The sequence below is a fragment of the Thunnus thynnus genome, chromosome 19 (genome assembly GCF_963924715.1).
Source record: "Thunnus thynnus chromosome 19, fThuThy2.1, whole genome shotgun sequence".
NCBI classification, from domain to species: domain Eukaryota; kingdom Metazoa; phylum Chordata; class Actinopteri; order Scombriformes; family Scombridae; genus Thunnus; species Thunnus thynnus.
This window is the reverse complement of record NC_089535.1, coordinates 15,581,609-15,596,740: the sequence shown is the minus strand read 5'-3', so window position 1 is coordinate 15,596,740 and position 15,132 is coordinate 15,581,609. Positions and strand designations below refer to the sequence as shown.

The following is a 15,132-nucleotide window of genomic DNA, read 5'->3' as shown; positions in this document are numbered from 1 at the left end:
TATTCCTTCAGCACCATTTACTCCACAATGGAGAAAAAAAACTAGTGTGAACTTTTTCTCTGTAAAAAAACGTTTAAAGTACTGGGAACATATAAAAAGTATCCAAAATTGTAAAAGGGGATTACGAAAAATCTTGAAATAAGAAACTCAAGCAAAGGTTTTGTATTTTTCAATATACCCCTGTTTTTTTCTTCTTTAACTTCACTGTTACAAGCTGTCTACGTTCAAAAATACTTAACTAACTTCAAACTTTTTCAGCAAAATGACATTAATTAGAAATTGTTGGAACAGCCTAACACTTGCACAGTATTGCGTAAGTACACAAGTAAGAAAACGAGTTATAGAGGTTGAGAGGAAGAGACAAACATAAAATGGAATAGTCTGCGAATGAAAATGTAGGTCAATTTTATGAAAATAAGTTTGAGTACTTGATAGCAGGGCAGTGTATTTTGAACGACAGGCTGTCTTTATATTGTTTATCTTCATTGTGAAATCGCTCTCCAGAAGTGCAAGGTAATGTTTGGTGGTTGGCTGGATGTTTACAAGCAAAGGAAGGAGTTGCCTCTCAGTCCCCCCCCCCCCCAAAAAACCCACTGCCCAACTAGAGCAGGAAATCCCTGTGTTTAAGAATGTGAATGTAAGTGTGTTTGTGTGTGCTCATGCGTGTGTGTATCTTATCCGTGATAGTTTAAGACAACTGTTAGAATGTTTCCCCCCCTGAAAGCAAGAGTCGCCCCCCCAAAATCTCCATTAAAGGGGACCTATTATGCTTTTCCTTATTTTCAGACATATATATATAACATTACAGTGTCGGCTGTTCATATTAAACGTGGCCAAAGTGTCAAATAATGAGGTAAATGTATGTAGAAGTAATCCCTGTGAGCAAAAAGCACCGGCATCAGACCACTCTGAATGCTCAGTTACCAACATTTTTTTCTGTTTTCAGCCCGAGCCGACGTCGGCTCATGACGGATTTCTTTATATGGTCATCTGCTGAACACACAGCGCTCAAGTTCACTGCTCTGTTCCGCTAACATTATGGCATTTCTCCATTGTTTTGGGAGTAGTCCCGCCGAGCTATGACTCGAGTCGAGCTGGCACGCTGTACAGCAAATTAAAATAAGTTGTTTACCTGTTGGAGGTGTGCTGGTGGTCTGCAGCTCTTCATCAAACATCATCATCACTGTGGCTGTTTCTGCTTGTACTATTCCTCCCTGCATTATTTCTAACTGATCTGCTGAAAAGAGAGCTCCAAATATCTCCATATGTTGTTGTGTCGACTGTTTTTTTTTTTTTAGTGCCACTAACTAAGCTCTGCTAATTTGGTGAGGAACACATTTAATTTCCTGTAAATTCTTCACAATAAAAGTCTCCCATTATTTGGTTATTTAAAAGCTTTTAATATGAAGCAATAAAGTAAGAAATGTCGGGTTTTCATCAGCAGTAACTCATCACAACTCTGATATGGCTGCCCCTCACTAGGCTTCTGGAAAGCTGGCCAATCAGAACAGTGTGGGCTTATTAGCAAGGGGGGCCTTAAAGAGACAGGAGCAACCCAGAATGCAACTGTACAAGATGGAATTCTACACATTAATAATACAAACTTCATAACGTGATAATCTGCTCCTAAATTTAAGAAAACAGTACATAACTATTGTGCACAACCGAGTATGTTATAAAATAGTTGTAGAATGTTTATGAATAACAAAATACAGTCTCATGAAATTTAATAAACTAAACTAAAATATTTTGTAGGTTTCAGTGGTGTATTTTAATGGATAAATTTGTGATCTGACCACATACCATTAAGCAAGCACTAAGTTTCATCCTTGTTGAAGCTGACTATTGCATTGAAATCATATACAGGACCTCCATTTAGTTTTAGCCACTGTAGATTTTTACATTTACCAGCATCATCATGTCAAATTTTTAACTTGTCCAAATCTGAGCAAATACCTACAAAAATAATGGCGTTCCCATCAGTCCCAACTTTGTGTTTAGTGCTAATTAGCAAATGTTACTGAGTTGCTCTCTTGACTAGGTCGAGCAAAAATCATCAAATATAAAATCTTCCAATATGTAGCTAGTAGGCTAGCTAGCTATTTGCTGGCCTTTAATGCCAGGTGATGTCACTCCATAGAGTATAGTAGGTACCAGATGATGACATCATCTGGCACCAAAGACTAGCCCATAGCAGACCTTCAGGTCAGTCTGCTCTTCACTGGCGGAGGTCAGGATTTACAGGATTTTTGGTTTGATTGTTCTCCTACTTTTACTTTATTTGGCACATCATGTGGTTTCTCAGAAGATGAATGGTGTACTTCCCCCATGCTGCTACCACTGATTGTTCTACAGAAATTGGCTTTAAGTGTTTTTTGGATTATACAGGTTACTTTTTTATTATTACAATAGAGGTATATTAACATTTATGTGAGTTGGTAAAATAGTACATCATTATGAAGTTCTGTCATCCAACATTAAAAAGGTGTGTGTGTGTTTTTTTTCTTTTAATGTACATAAGTTTTAACTGCAACTAATCCAATAATCCTGTGTCCTGACAGGTCGTGGAGGCAGAGTCGCAGCTCATGGAGGCACTCTATCTTCATTCATTGTAAAGAACATTGCTTTAGATAAATCAGATGACAGTAACGCAAGAGAGGCCATCCTCCGTCATGCCAAGGACGCTTCTGAGAACCCTTACTGGGTCGCCCCAGCATACAAAGAGTAAGAAAACCTATCTTCATTCGTAAAAATATGAATCATTCACACTCTCTGTTTTTCATTCGTCTTGTCTTATTTCTGGGTTTGCTCTCATTAGCTGACAGTGTAAGATGAATGCTGCTTCTAGTATTTGTGATGGTACTTAGGTTTCTTCCAAGCGGTGTGACACAAATGTTTAAAGAGCTGCACAGTTTTACAGGTACACATTCAAACTGCAGGGAAGAAGAATAATGGAAAGCTTTAGATTGCTATCAGACACAGACAGCGATGAAAGCAAAGAACAAAGCTGTGAGCAAAATTTGTACGGTATGTTTTACATACAGCAAGCAAACCATCTTTCTTAAACTATGATGTACAAGTGGTACACTTCACAGGAGATAAATCAGATGAAGTACACCATTTTAGCCTGGTTGCAGAGCTCTCTCTCAGGCAGTAGGCTAATAGTGATATCACTGTCACAACTCTCTGCTTGACTGGGAGTTACATTAAACATCAAATGCATTCTGCTAACGATCAGTCCTTTGAAAGGCTGATGGATCTGAGATTAGTGCATTCTTCTCCATGTACTGGAACCAGTGTTATATCTGCAGCTTGCACATCCCACCACTTATATGTTAATATTTATATTTGTCGTTCATTAATTTGCACCAAAGCATGCTTTGAAATTTGACCGACAGTTTGCGAAACCTTTGCTCCTTACTGTGAATCCCTTTAGGACCCAACCAGAGCCTGTGTTTGCAGAGGAGTCAGAGGAGGATGAGGAAGCTGACAAGGAACCAGAGTGGAAGAAGCGCAAGATCTGAGGCTCTTCAATAGCAGCTCATCTTATACAGGACAGCAGACAGGGTGGGCTTGTGGTTGGATATACAGCAGGTTAACCACAAGGTCTCAGGATCAACCCCAAAACAGAGCCACTGTCAGAAACACTGCACAGGAGCATCAATTAAATGGCTAAATTGTCCAGTCTCTGTCCTCCCTTAAGGAGTCTTTTTAGGGCGTATGTATAGTATTTATGTGCGTGCTTCTGTGTTGAGGGGCAGCACATAAACGTGCTCACTGTGCAGCATAATATAATATAGGTTTATGTTCCTCTCATTGCAATTCATCAACCACTGGAAGAACTTGGCTTTTTAATGTCTTTTTTTATGATATGGACTTTATTTTCATCATGTCTATTGTCCTCTCCTCCCACATCTTCCACAGTTTGCTAACGCCTCATAAATCAGCTCCAGATTTTGTGGCCTGGTGCTGCTCATCAGTTATGAAAAACAGTTTGCTAGTTTGTAAAAAGTTAATTGCAAAGAAGTATAAAAATTGCAGCCAATTTTACGGCAGAATTTTTTTTTAAAGGGTTTCATGTTTTAAAGCTGTATGGTTTTTGTTGGCTGTGATACACAAAACATCATTCAATCATCTGAGAATTCAGATTTTTTCTACTTACTGTTTTCCATCTCTGAACCTAAATAAAGGAATTTGTATATTCTTGTTAAAACAGTGAAATTCAATGTTAAGTCTGGAATCATAGACCTGCTTTTATCAAGTGATCAAAGAAATGCTTTTGCCAAATTTCTTTCTTTTCTAGCTCAAACCTGCAGATATACAGTACATCAAGTCCTAGTCAAAGCCTGTGTTATGAGTCACTGCTTCAAATAAATTATTTACAGGCTATTTTTTTCACAATTCTTAAATTAGTGATTTAAATTTACTGCAAGTGCTACAATCTCTAATGTAGATGAATCAAGGTTTGACTAAACGATACCATGAGATCCAACCTTAAGTTGAAATTATTTTGTCCTATAATAGTAGTTATAATAATAGTTGTACTATAAGGTCAATAATTAACTTCCAAATGGCTTCACACGTACAGTATATGTTTATTACATTGTGTAATATCTGTAACTCTTCTGTTGTCTTTGCACTCCTTAGCGCACCTATGACAGTAACTATGTGGCAGATCTCTTTTCTTTTTGAATTCCTTAATTGACCTGCACAGTGTCTATAAATATTCCAACAAACAACAACATACTGATCTAATGAAACCCATATTTGTATTCTTTATACATTTCTGTGGAATGCAACCTCTTCCTGCAACAACATACTGAGAGCACATTAGAGTGTGTTTGTCTCTTATGCACAGCTCTTTAGTAAAAGGAAACATTTGAGCCATATGGTTAATTCATCTTATTAAATCCTACATTGCCAGATTGTGACCCTTATCGTCTGCACATTACATATCGGTCATTCAGCTGGTGTTTCTACTCAGTGGCTTCCAGTGGGTGAAACTCTAGCTCTTAAATTCCTAGCCAACCAAAATTACAAGCAGACAATTGAATGTCTCGCTGTCCTGGCAATCCTCCTGTGGCAGTAAAACGAATGAGACGGAGACATTCTAGGATAAGAAATATGGAGTGACTAGAACAACAAGGGATGTTTTTAAGAGCAACTAAAGTGGAGAGGAGCTCAGCTTCATGGGGGGTGGGAGGACCGGGGGATGGGGGGGCTGACGTCAAGCTCTTCTTGAGAAGAAGAGTTCTCAGCCAGCAGCAGGAGGTGAGGAGTCACTGCAGTTTGATTCAAGTGGGATGGTTAATCATTCCACCACCAGCAGAGAGAACAGACTGGGGAGAGTGATGAACCAGTTGGCTCTTGGAAAGGAGAATCTGGTGTTTGGACGTCATAAAAATACATTTTCACAGTGACTGCCAGTGGTATCTAACCATGCAGAGAGTTTTGGTTTTATATGCTCAGATTTTCAGTTTCATCTCTGAAACTTTTCCAACACCTCATTATGACAGATATAAATCAAAGTTTTTGTGATGCTCAAACATTAAAAAGTTACATTTGACCAACTCAGCACTAATTTGTCTTCCAAAAAACAGACTCCTGGTTATTCAGCATTATCCACAGACCTCGTAAGCACCGATTACTGTCTGGCACAGGTATCATGGAGGCTAAAATCACATTTAACTTAACAAGAATAGAAGAAATTGGACCCAGATTTGTTGACTTAAGTGTTGTCATTGTTGACAAATCCCTCAAAAAGACCAAAACCAATGAGTTCGTTCATCTCTCAGTACTATCCGACTTTCTCTCTCATGTCTGTGGCTCTCAGCCAAAGACAATTTGTTCCTTCTAAAGACTTCAATCTTACAAAATGCATCATGAATACACACTTACATTTAAAAGAATAACTTTAAAACAGCTGGGCACTGTGGCTTTTAACACATTACTCAAACTGCAGTAAATTGTATATTTGTTCTGAACTATTTTAAGCTGTGGATTTGGTGCACTAGTGAGTATTTATGGAAGCAGGACAGTGTACAGTATGTAGGAGTGACTCAAAATAAACTACAGCTCCCATGCTTATCATTATTCAGGAATATGTCACCCAGTGTGACAATGTGGCTAATTTATTTGCTTTTTTTAAATCATTTTTTTGAATACAATTCAGCTCTATTCCATATGAGGAATAAGCTTTATCAGGCTGTAGCTACACAGATGATATTTGTTAATCAGTTCATAGTTGGTTTTGGTCTTTTACTGGAATTTGTTGACAACATAAAATATAACCAGACTTATCCTCCAAGTCACAAAGATTCTGAGAAAAGCTAATTATTTTGACTCAGTTAAATCTTGGCACAAAAAAAAAAATGACAGGAACATCATAAATATTCAATTACAAGGCCTAAGCAAGTAAAGTAACTGGGCCTCAGTATGTAAAAAATATCTTCAGTTTTGAAAATGAGATTTTTAAATGTATCATTTCAATGGTCAGTATTCAGAGGTTAGAAAGACTTGCAAATTAACTTTAGACTTGCTATGACAATAACTGTGACTTGACTCGAGACGACTCTAAGCTATACATCGTATACACACCTTGAGCCCCCCGCTTAATGACTCACCGTCTGAACCTCTGCCATTTTCTCATCAGCATTTACATATCTTCTTTGCACAGTGGAAACATTCTTGAGCTCCTTGATTTACAGCTCAGTGCCGCTTTACAGCTAGCTTTTGTTTACTGTATGACCCCGGGCTGGTGTTCAGGAATGCAGAACAGGAGGGGACACCGCGCTGTAGAGGCCATCTCTCAAACCGTCCCCGCAAGTCTCCATTTAACCCAAATTTTCATCCTCAATTTTACATGATGCTTGTGTAAACATAACCCAGGCAAATTAGCACCATCTGGCACTGAGGGGATTATTGTGCATGGCAGAATACCAGACCAACGCTCGTTTAATAGAAACAAGTTTAATTCTGTAAAAAGTTATAAAATGAATATTGTACAAAAATAAAGTTTGCCGAGAGCTTTGGTTCTGTAACACAAAACAAGTGAGACGACATGACAGGTATGTTTTTTTTCACAGAGGTGTTAACACAAATGCAATCCTTTCTTCTAATATTAACACTGAGGATTCCTTTGCATTGTTACCTTTCGCTTGTTTACCTTTGCATCAAAACCAGAGGACTAATTGCTAAGAGACAGTTGAGCAAACAGTCATAAAGATGAGAGAGCTTGTGGTCACAGTTTACACACTTTAATGTATGGTATCAAAGAGTAGCGAGGCGCTCTGAGGCTTCTGGGAAGTCTCCTAACTGCACATTCTCATCTGGAAAGGCTTATACACGAATCAGTTGTTAAAGGGGAAGATGATCCAATTGATGAGGTATGCTGTGATAAAAGCTAGAGGTTTTTTTTTTTTCCCCTCTCTGTGTAGTGTTTGGCCTAAATTCAGCTTGATGCAGTGGATTTGTTCTGTGTGCAGGGGGATTACACAGTAAAGCTGGCTTGCTTGCTGCTGGGTGGGCACAGATACCTTGGTCCCTAATCCGTGCTAACATCAAGACCTACCCGAGGACTCTCTTTGTTCCACTAAAGCGGTCCCCTCGCAGGGTCTCGATGGGCACAGCAACATGCTTTCAAAGAGTTCTCTGTTATCCCGGATGTATATTTCCGCTATAGTTTGGGAATAAACTTGGCTGAACAAGTTATTGCATGTAGAAAAGTGTGCTGAGCCTACCCATTGTCTTCCCTCTGTAATTCCAAAACATATTCTTTTGTGGAAACATCCAGTCTTGAGATATTTACATCAGTGTCGCGATGACAGTCGCTACAGTAGCTAGAGCTTCCTTAAACCGCCTTCACCAAAATGCCTTTGCCGGCGGGGTTATTTGGTTAAGACTCATATTAGAGGATCACTTTCAAATCCCCTTTCAGGGAGTAAGACCTGTCTGTCAGAGCCGAGACAGAAACACAGGCAGTCCCGTGAACTTTAAAGCCTATTGGGACAGTAACTGCTACAAAGCCTTTGCTCAGACTTGGTGCAAGGCCAGAGTGAGGTTTCAGGTAACGCATGCTGATAGGCAGGCATTCTAGCAGCTTCTGTACTTTGTGACTCAAAGGATGGATCCTCAAAGGCACCTACAGATCCTCAGAGACCACTACTCTCATGTTGATTTTATATTTCTATTAGAAGATGTCATGACTCCTCAGAGGAAACAATTCTGGTCAATTGTTTGGAGTGACATTAGAGCTATTCTGGATTATTAATTTGAAAGTTGTCTTGAAAATAAACAGCAGCAGAGTTGTATGTCTCCTTGTAAACATGTAAACGGCATGTGATTGATTGATTATGAGTCCCAGGTGGTGTGAGTTGTATGGTCACATGAGGTTAATGTCCTCCCAAAATGTTCCAAAACAAAAGATCAATTCAAACAAAAAAGCTTCTATTGGTCCCCTCCTCTATGTCTCTTTCTACTCTTGTTTAACTTGATAGTTAATGATGATCTTTTTTTGGACGTATGGATTGAGATACCCTGGAATCTAAGTGAAGCGAATAAGCATTATCGGGATGTGTGTGTGGGTGAGTGTTTTGCGATTCTGGATCACCGTGTAAGATTATGCTTGAGAAAAATGCTCCATTTTGGCACCATCCAGGACAAAACAAAGCTTTTAAATAAATAAGAAAAATGACAATTTCTTCTCATAAAATGGATTGAAATAAATAACAATAAGTTAATTCCATCTTAATAAATATACCTCTTACACACATGTGTATATATATGTATATAGTATATATTTATATAAATGATTGGATTTCATGTTGATGCGTTGCACCAAAAAAGTCTTTGCTGAACGCTGGTGTGGTACTTCTCATCCCTTGGCTCTGAATGTAAATGTCAACATCCAGAGTACGCAGTGGAAGTGATTTAGGATGCAGCTGAATATACTCCTCCAATCTCCGTGAGTCTTAGGAGCCAGTTATGGAAAAACTGATGTTCCTGGGAAAATGAATTCTTCCAGGCAAAAAAACCCAAGTTTTTTTGCGCTCATCTTTTAAGAAAAGCCCAGTGAGCAACTCTGGAAGTGTAACAGTATTGTTTCTTCAAATTGGTTCACACCTGATACGAGTACGGACTGTCAAAAGTTAAATGTACAGTTTGCTTTTTTTAGTGGCTGCTCCGATGTCTTTCAGGTCAGAGATCTGTCAGTATACTCACCTGTGTTTGATGATTACTGATAAAAATGAGACGCATTACACTCCCTTTTCAGCCTCGTATGCCCATTTCCAACAGTGATTTTTCTGCCTTTGCTGCACCAGCTTGTAAAAAGGTGATCCTTAGTTAACTGGTGCTGGTCATGTCTGTTATTTTGTCACGTCAAATGTGACTTCCTCAGACACAGCCACACTTCCTGGCAGAATGCTTCTTCAGTGTGTGATACACCACGTTGTCGTCCAAGAAAGATAAGTCATCGTCAAAAGCGATGGGCCGACAGCAGGTGCGAGAGGGCGTGTCCTTGTCCAGCTTCTTGTTGTGCGTGAGGTTGTTGAGGATCTTGTCATAGTTGGTCTCCGCTTCGACACAGGGGCCGCTGCAGTACCGGAAGATCAGCTCCTCTTTAGTCTGGTAGCCCAGCCCCAAGTCCGTCACATTGAGATGGACCTCCTTCAGCAAGCAGCCTCGACTCTGCACTGATATCCTCTCTCTCCCCCTCTCGCCTCGGCCTCCTTTACCGCCTCGGCTTCCCCCTCGCCCCCGACCGCGCCTCCTGTCGCCGTGTCCTCTGCCCTCGCCTCTCGATCCTCCTGTGTTTGCTGCTCCCCTCTGTCTCTGCTCTCTCCGCCCCCTGGGGCCCCCGCTGCTGGGCTCTGATGATCTCCGGAGTCTGCCGATGGTAGCCTCGATAAAATCCATTACATCATCAAACTGCTCTGGATAGGGACCTGTGATGTCATCTGGAAGATAAAGAAGAAACAGGTTCACCTATAAAGCTGGTTTTAAAATGAGAATTTCAGCACCGACATGAACAAAGAATCACTTTCTGAGATGATTTACTGTGATCACAAGCTGTATGAGCCGTGAAGACAGAATTATAACCACCCGTGTGACAAGACAACTATTAAATATGAATAATAACAGCATGGGGGCATTAAACATTGCACAAACATAAATTTCAACAAGGAATGTGTGAATGCACATTAAAAATTATGTGGTGAAAGTTCGATAAAGGCAATCAAGTTCTAAAAAAAAAAATTAAAAAAAAATTATGTGGTGAGAAAGAGCAACATTATAGACCGAGACTAATTTAAAAAATACTAAAATATAAGGAGTATTTACATAAATTTAAAAATGCAGATGAAACTGTATGCACATAACCTGCAAAACTAATAATAATAATAATTCAACAAACCATCTGGACTGAGATACAATTTGTGCAGAAAAAAATGATGAACATTGCTGTTGACAGAACATGTTTATGGTCATATGCACGGCTAAGTGTCCAAAAACACGTGCTGACACAAATTCAGACAATGTCCATAAATACTGAGAAATGTGCAGATCAGAAACGGTGCATGCTGATTTATAGATTAGTCTCAGGCGGAGGAATGCAGAGAGCAGTCCAGAGTTTGTTCACACGGACGTGCAGGTGCCCTGCTGTAACTCCTTCCAACATGGCTGAGAGTATGTTGTGGGGATGAGTTGGAGGCTGAAGGTCAGAGGGTGTTATCAGTTCAAGTTTGAGATTTGTTTTGGTTAGAGAGGAAGACAAAATTGCATGAATGGGATGAGGGCAGACTTGATATTGCATAAATAACATGGCCAGACATTGAAACAGACGATGATACTTTCACCACTTCAACTATACAGCATTAGTTAGCAACTGCCTGTATTGAACCAGGAGGCGCAGACCAATCACACCACCACAAGAGATGCAGTGTGACGTTGTTTTTTTTTAGTTATTTTAATCTTTGATGAATGTAATTTTAGAATACTGAGACTTCAAAGGCCAAATAAAAGGAAATCATATGCTTTGAGTCATTTGGATGGAATAGATTGTAATCCGCTCAAAAATTCAAAACATGCATCAGCACAGCTCTCTGCCATCTGCTGCGAGCGGCGATGAGGCCAGCTGAAAGTCTTGGACCCTCCTGCGCTACATGTTGATTCTATTATAGAGAAACATCTCTCTTATGCCAATGTCTGTAGGTCTGGTGACAATGAACTATGAAGATCAAGGACGCATATTGTTCTGAAATAAATCAACTAATTACAGATGTGTGCGTCTGTGCATGTGAGTCATCATGCTACATGTGTGTCAAGAAGTCAGGGCAGCGGGGTGCGATGTCTGGCGGGTGGTGTTGTGGTTAACGCGGCCTCTCTGTTACAGTGTCACCTAACTCTCCTCTCTTACCTGTTCCTGTGGCAGAGCACAGGCCACCTGATCCGCCTGTGCTCCACAGCTGATTGGGCCCCCGCCCACATATCAGGTGAGGCAGGGCCAATCTGTTTAGACACACCTGCCCTTTGATTTAGACACCTCCTATTGTATGTCATTTGACAGGCAGGGTTGCTACAGTGTACACCTGCTGACAGACTGGGCTGGTGGCAGCAAATTGAGTGATTCATGGCGCAACTCTTGCCACAGTTTTATGCCACAACCCTGCAGATTCAATACTAAATAATCAGTAATCACTTGGTTTTCTTTTAGCATGTTTTTCTGTTGCCTGCGTAGATTTTTGTCTTAAAAAGAAACCTTGTTCTCTGACTTTACGCGCAAACCGAAAGACCCACCCCCTCTATGAGCTACAGTGTTGTTTACACTATTAGTGCATAGTTAATGGTCTTGGGTTACACAGCAGATCAGTGATGTCACTGGCGTCCAAACAGAATATGAGGTGGCAGCACAAACATTTGTCCAAATGTTCCATTCCTTATCTAGTTCTTGGCCACGTTCACTTATATGTGAAGATGATACAGTGTCACATTGATCCAAACAAAATAAATTCCTGCCCACGGTTGCTGTTAAAATGAACATAAACACAGAACTCTCACTTGATGCTTCAAACTTTCCAGTGTTGACCAGCCGCTCTCCACAGAATTCCCGTGATCTGTTTCACCCTGCCGTCTCTAAAACATGCCATGATCTCTGACTTTTGGCAGATGGGCAAAGGTCATGGGTCTCTAAGTCGCAGAGGGGCAGAGGTGAACATAAACAATGGGAGAGAGCTGAAAATGTTTGGGATCAGAGCTGTTCATACTCGTATTCATTCTGCTTGCTTGTTTTGACATCGGTGTGATGTAACCCACAGCAGCAATAAAACACAAATTAAGATCTTCCATCTGATAACCTGCCTTTCCGACATCCTTATCAATGTAGGACTCTCCAGCAGTCACTCACCCCACTGCATATTACGTTATGTGCTGTTTCTCAAGTGTAATTAGTCAAGAAAGGCCGTATTACTTCCCAGGAAATTGACTAACACACATGACTGAATTGCCCCGGCATAAAATGCAACCTATGAGGTAATGTGCTCCTGACTGAAATCATCTCAAAAGTCAAAGCACAGTAGTGCATGCCAACAATTATTTCCTTTATCTTTCAGTTGCTACAAGTTGCATGTTGTTTAAAAGAAGTTTGCACAAACAGCGCATGTCTATAGTGTGACCCCCATATGGGCCAATTATCCACCATTCAAGAGACTATCACAGTGACTGCACATCACGAAAACATTTTGTCAAAACATGCCGTGCGCCTTACATTGATCCTCCATGGAGATCTCCTGCAGGTTGTGGTCTTCGCGCTGGAACTTTGGCTGGTTGTCCTCCACAGACAGGGTCGCAGATTCACTGTAGCTGCTGGGGAAATAAGTCCTCTTGGCTGGCTGAGTGTTTTGGTAGAGAGGCCGTGTAGCAACAGAGCTCAGGAGCAACAAACACGTGGCCAAAACATCCCATAACTTCATCTTAGACTCAGTTCCTATGAAGAAGGCTGCAAGGAATAAGAGAGTGTGTTTTATTTCAAGTAGGGAAACAAAACAAATCAAGTAGCAACAAAAAACATTTGAAATATTTCTTAACATCACGCACAACAAGAATGTAGGCCAGGCTCTGGTTTATAATGAAGTCAGCAAAGTGAGATTGTGTTGTGGCCAGATCTGCCCTGACTCATTCTATATTAATAACTATGTGTCATCATGTCAAATCTTTGATCATTCACTTTGTCTACTAGTGGAGTTTCTTGTAAATATCACTGCAGACATACCAGAAATTCCCAGTCAATAAATCACAATGAAAAACAGCCCATAATAAACATAAATAATTCGATATACCTGATGTAACATAACCACAAACTATAAAAACAATAATGCGTAAATTTGTGCGTAAAAGTACTGCATTGTTTTACAATTACAAACAACATTTGTGATTAACCAACAACCTGATACTTTTTTATTCTCTCGTGAAGGCCAGACTTATTGGGATTATAAGATGATATATTCATGTTGAGGGATCAGTTCAGCTCTTGCTACTTGTAATGAGGCACGGAGGGTGCGCCTCACACAAAAATGCGTTGGTTAAAGCACGCACCAAAGCGTGTTGGCAACGATAGCCTAAATAATGGTGCGAGTTGGCCAGATGGCGATCCCCAAAGCTTACGTGACTCTGTCTAATGGCATGTTGAGTCTGCAGTAAACCTAAACAGCTATGCATGGATAAATACTGGGCTTAAACATGCTATGCAAAAGTCCTAACAACTGTTTTCTACAAATGCACAAGTTGCATTTCTCATCTTTATTTCAACGAAAATCTCTAAAGTGAGGCTCATGTGTCCTTGGCGCACAAATAATCAGAGGATATGAGAGTATTTTATTTTACACTCAGTAATCATAACATGTATAATGTTTCACTTACCTTAAATATGGCCCATGCAGACCTGAAACTGGCTTGGCTGTTGGTGTTAAAATCCAAACAGAAAACGCGACTCATTTAGCGTCCCAAGCTGAATCAGCTACAAAATCGTTTTTTAACAGCCGCAATCCGAAAATTTCCTTCAAACGAGTTCAAATTCAGTTTGTGTCCAAATAGGGGGGGAAAAAAGGTGAAATACCGCACAGGTGTGTTTTTCATACTTCGATCCAGCGCACCAAACCATGCGTCTTCCCACACTTTGGAGTCCAAAGGTAGGTGGTGGAGAGAGCGGACCAAGTGCCACTGCGCCTCGCGGGGTGCAGTTGCAGTCGCTGATTAATTGGATGCTACGTTTCCACGTTGGAAATCCGAGAGAGATCCACCATCTCCGACTGAAAGTAGTCCAATGAAGACATCAGCCTCTCCAGCGCGTATGAGGTGCAAAAGGTGCACGATATATGTTTTCCAGAGTGCGTGAAGCTCTTGTTTGCCTCTTGATAAAAACAGAGACCGCGCCGTTATATCCAGAAGTGCGTTACAGTTTCATAATCGCCAACATTTGACAATATCTTGACATGGTAAGCAACACATATGGGGGTATTTACTCTCCATTTTCTCCAGGTCATATAGCGTCTATGTTGCTCGAAGGGTTTCCACACGCGCTGTCCTCATACTGGACTGAAGCAGGACAGATGTCTGCGCATAACACCGCACCGGGCGCAGAGGGCAGTTTGGAGAGATTTATAGTTAAGTGCGCTCTGACGTTTGGGGCAGTTGGTGTCCGCCCCTCTTTTATAGATCCCTGCAAGAGCAAACTGTGAGTAACAGAGGTCCGCATATCTCTCCAAACCACCCCTGGAGCCCCGTTTTGAGGAGCGCAGTTTTCAGATGTCTAGGGGATTATGTCACACATCCTGATGTCCTCGGATTAGATTTCAGTATGCGGAATGCGATTTGGAGATGTTCTGTTGCGATGCATGTTTCTAAGCTGATCTCCGCGCACAGTGCGCACCGGTGTCAAGTTCCGTCTGATGGCTACACACATCTCAAATTTAAGAGTCCCGCTTCACTTGCTATTTACTAGAACATATTTGTAAATACGCAGACGAGCATTTAAGGAGCAGTGGACACTTTGATAGGATATGACAGCCTATGGAGGAATTTCCACTCCAAATCTATTACACAAAAATGTAATTCACAAACACCTCGGAGCATCTGGTCATT

The 15,132-nt window shown here is 40.7% G+C and overlaps 2 protein-coding genes across 4 annotated transcripts in view; one reads left to right on the top strand and one right to left on the bottom strand.

Moving 5' to 3' along the window:
* Positions 1-4,389, top strand: part of LOC137170435 (WD repeat-containing protein 70) — a 41,153-nt gene extending 36,764 nt beyond the window's left edge. For all 3 annotated transcript variants that reach the window (XM_067573835.1, XM_067573834.1, XM_067573833.1), the window contains exons 17-18: positions 2,562-2,724; positions 3,437-4,389. In XM_067573835.1, the coding sequence (XP_067429936.1) occupies positions 2,562-2,724; positions 3,437-3,524 (251 nt within the window). In that variant the 3' untranslated portion in view covers positions 3,525-4,389. The remainder of the gene's footprint in view (positions 1-2,561; positions 2,725-3,436) is intronic.
* Positions 4,390-8,044: 3,655 nt separating this feature from the next.
* gdnfa (glial cell derived neurotrophic factor a) lies at positions 8,045-14,818 on the bottom strand. Its single transcript, XM_067573845.1, has 3 exons — positions 13,912-14,818; positions 12,761-12,991; positions 8,045-9,956 (listed from the first exon to the last, which is right to left on the bottom strand). Exons 2-3 carry the CDS (start codon positions 12,963-12,965, stop codon positions 9,394-9,396), a joined length of 768 nt encoding a protein of 255 aa, XP_067429946.1. The 5' UTR covers positions 12,966-12,991; positions 13,912-14,818; the 3' UTR covers positions 8,045-9,393.
* Positions 14,819-15,132: the final 314 nt, after the last annotated feature.